This window comes from Chenopodium quinoa, unplaced genomic scaffold, assembly GCF_001683475.1.
Source record: "Chenopodium quinoa cultivar QQ74 unplaced genomic scaffold, ASM168347v1, whole genome shotgun sequence".
Taxonomy (NCBI): Eukaryota; Viridiplantae; Streptophyta; class Magnoliopsida; order Caryophyllales; family Amaranthaceae; genus Chenopodium; species Chenopodium quinoa.
Genome location: NW_018743850.1, coordinates 3845717 through 3848138, shown reverse-complemented (window position 1 = coordinate 3848138; position 2422 = coordinate 3845717). Strand labels below are relative to the sequence as shown.

Genomic DNA, 2422 nt, shown 5'->3' with positions numbered 1-2422 from the left:
TGGCCTATTATAGTGGATTGATTTGGTGTGTGAAATCTCTTGGAGGGTCGAGGTTTTACTTCCACTTGGGCCCTAGAAGGTTTCCTCGTAAAATCTTGTGTGCTTTGCTAAGTTCCTTTTATATTTTGTTTTAATTCCGCGAAAGTAGTCACTAGCAACTCACATATAGTTCAACCCCCCCTCTTGTAGTGTTCGTCTCAACTAACACCTTTATCACGTGCCTTAAGAATTTATCTAGTCTCTTTGTACATCAATTTTCATTGTTTTCTAACATGTACTCCGTATTAAGAAACAATTTCATGTCATGGATAATTTTTTATTTCCAATAACAAATTACAGGTAGCGTGTTTAATTTTGAATGTGTCAAGTTGTAATGTTGATAGCCTGTAAATGATGGTCTTAAGAAATACGATTATTTTAATACTTGTAAAATATCCAAATAAAACTAATTACGTTCTGCAGCCAACCATCTTTGACGATTCTAACATGAAAGTGGTCAAATACAAGACTGATCGAGGAACAAAAAGAACCAAAAAAAATTGCATTAAGAGATACGGCAAAAAATAACTGGAGAGAAAACACCGGAAACTGCTTAGAGCTGTTTATATCGGAGAAGACCAAGACTTCTTGTGCATACGCTTTACATCCTGTGGGCTGTGGCTTGCCAAAAATCGGAATTATTTACTTTCACCGGCTATCTCATCTAATTAGGAAAGCATAAAAAAAATAACAAAAAAATAAAAGAAACAAACAAAATTTGTTATTTGGTAAATTTAGTTTATTTCCTAACATATTCAGTTAAGTATTAGGGCCGCTATGCTTATATATATTGAAGTATAGGCCGACTATTATTTTTCGGAATCAGCCAAGAATAGGAAGCTCCTGGTGAATTAGTACAGAGGGAAAAAAATGTACACAACCAGACCCTTATCTCTATACGAGCGTTCCCCAGAAGCCATCTCATCAACTCCAGAAGGTCCAAATTCTGGTTATTTGGTACTCCGAGATGAAGAATCCACACCAACATATTTGTTCGGGTTGATCAAGGGCTCGTCTATCGATGATCTGCCATTTCCACAAAATAAACGCCTCTCCGTCAGATATACAAGCAGCAATGATGAAAGCTCTTCAGTTGATGAGGTTTATTTAATTCCTGTCATCAACCAGCCACTCTCATCCAACCGATATTATGCAATAAAAGCAGATGGGAAGACAAAGGGGTAAACACACAATTTAAATCATCTCATACTATGCTATGAAATTATGAATCAACATAGCTTTATAATTTACTTTTTTTTTTTCCGTATCTTATAACATGCTAACAGGGAATCATATGCAAGCTCAAAAGAAGACGACTTTGGAATAAGCTGCTTTTGCATCCCAACCATCCGAGATGTAAAACCAAGACCACCCTTTGATGCAAACGACATATATCAGCAATTTGAGTTCTCTGTAACACAAACTTTTCTTGGTGGAAACAGGCTCTCAGCTAGATCCGTAGCACCTGATGGTCACCCACCAGATTTTTTACGCAGAAAAGGATGGCATATGAGCTCTAAATCTCTAAAAAATTTCAACATGGGAGAGGCTCGCGGTATTGACTCTTCCCTAAGAGCTCGTCTTCCAGACTTCAATATTTTCTCTTCTCAAGAAAGTTCAACGTCTGTGGTTGTTGGTAAGTGGTACTGCCCTTTTATCTTCATCAAAGATGGGAGTGAGAAAGTCCAAATCAAGAACTCCATATATTATGAAATGACACTTGAGCAACGATGGGAGCGGATTTTTACTGCTGAGAGAAGCAATAATGATCAGGAAAAGACAGTGATAGTCAATGCGATGGTTCCAGCAGAGGTGGTAAGAATTGCAGGGCAGCTAGAAGCGCAAGAAGAGATGATTGATGGCAGAGGAGTAGTGTGGTACAAGGCAATAGATGGAAGCGGAACAGTATATCGGACGGGGCTGAGCTCACTGATTGTAGAAAGAATAATGTGGGAAGAAGGAAGACTTGGATGGACTAAAGAGAAAGAAAAGTGGATCAATGTGGTAAAAGAAGAAAAATATGAAGGAATAACAGACTGGAAAACTTTTGGTTGCTATTTGCTGGTCGAAAGTTTTGTTCTGAAGCGGGGTGATGGGAGAAACGTGCTAACATATGATTTCAGGCACACTCATCAGATAAGAAGCAAATGGGAATGATATCAATGAATCCTTCATTTTTCTGGACAGAGCTGCAAAATTGTCTTCCTGCAGTCCTATTATGCATGATCCCTTATAAACATACATATACTTGCAAGGTTTATATTGCTCTCTGTATCGAATAAATCAAAGGATGTAAATTTGTAATTTCATTGCTTAATTTTTTTTTTTTTTCAAATAATAAACATAGTTGTAATTTTTAACCTTGTTATTCAAAAAAGTTCCA

General features: G+C 37.1%; 1 protein-coding gene across 1 annotated transcript; it reads left to right on the top strand.

Annotated features, from left to right (window-relative positions):
• The first annotated feature begins 524 nt into the window (after window positions 1-524).
• On the top strand, window positions 525-2422 carry LOC110686003. The gene is made up of 2 exons (XM_021862578.1): window positions 525-1220; window positions 1326-2422. Exons 1-2 carry the CDS (start codon window positions 910-912, stop codon window positions 2194-2196), a joined length of 1182 nt encoding a protein of 393 aa, XP_021718270.1. The 5' UTR covers window positions 525-909; the 3' UTR covers window positions 2197-2422.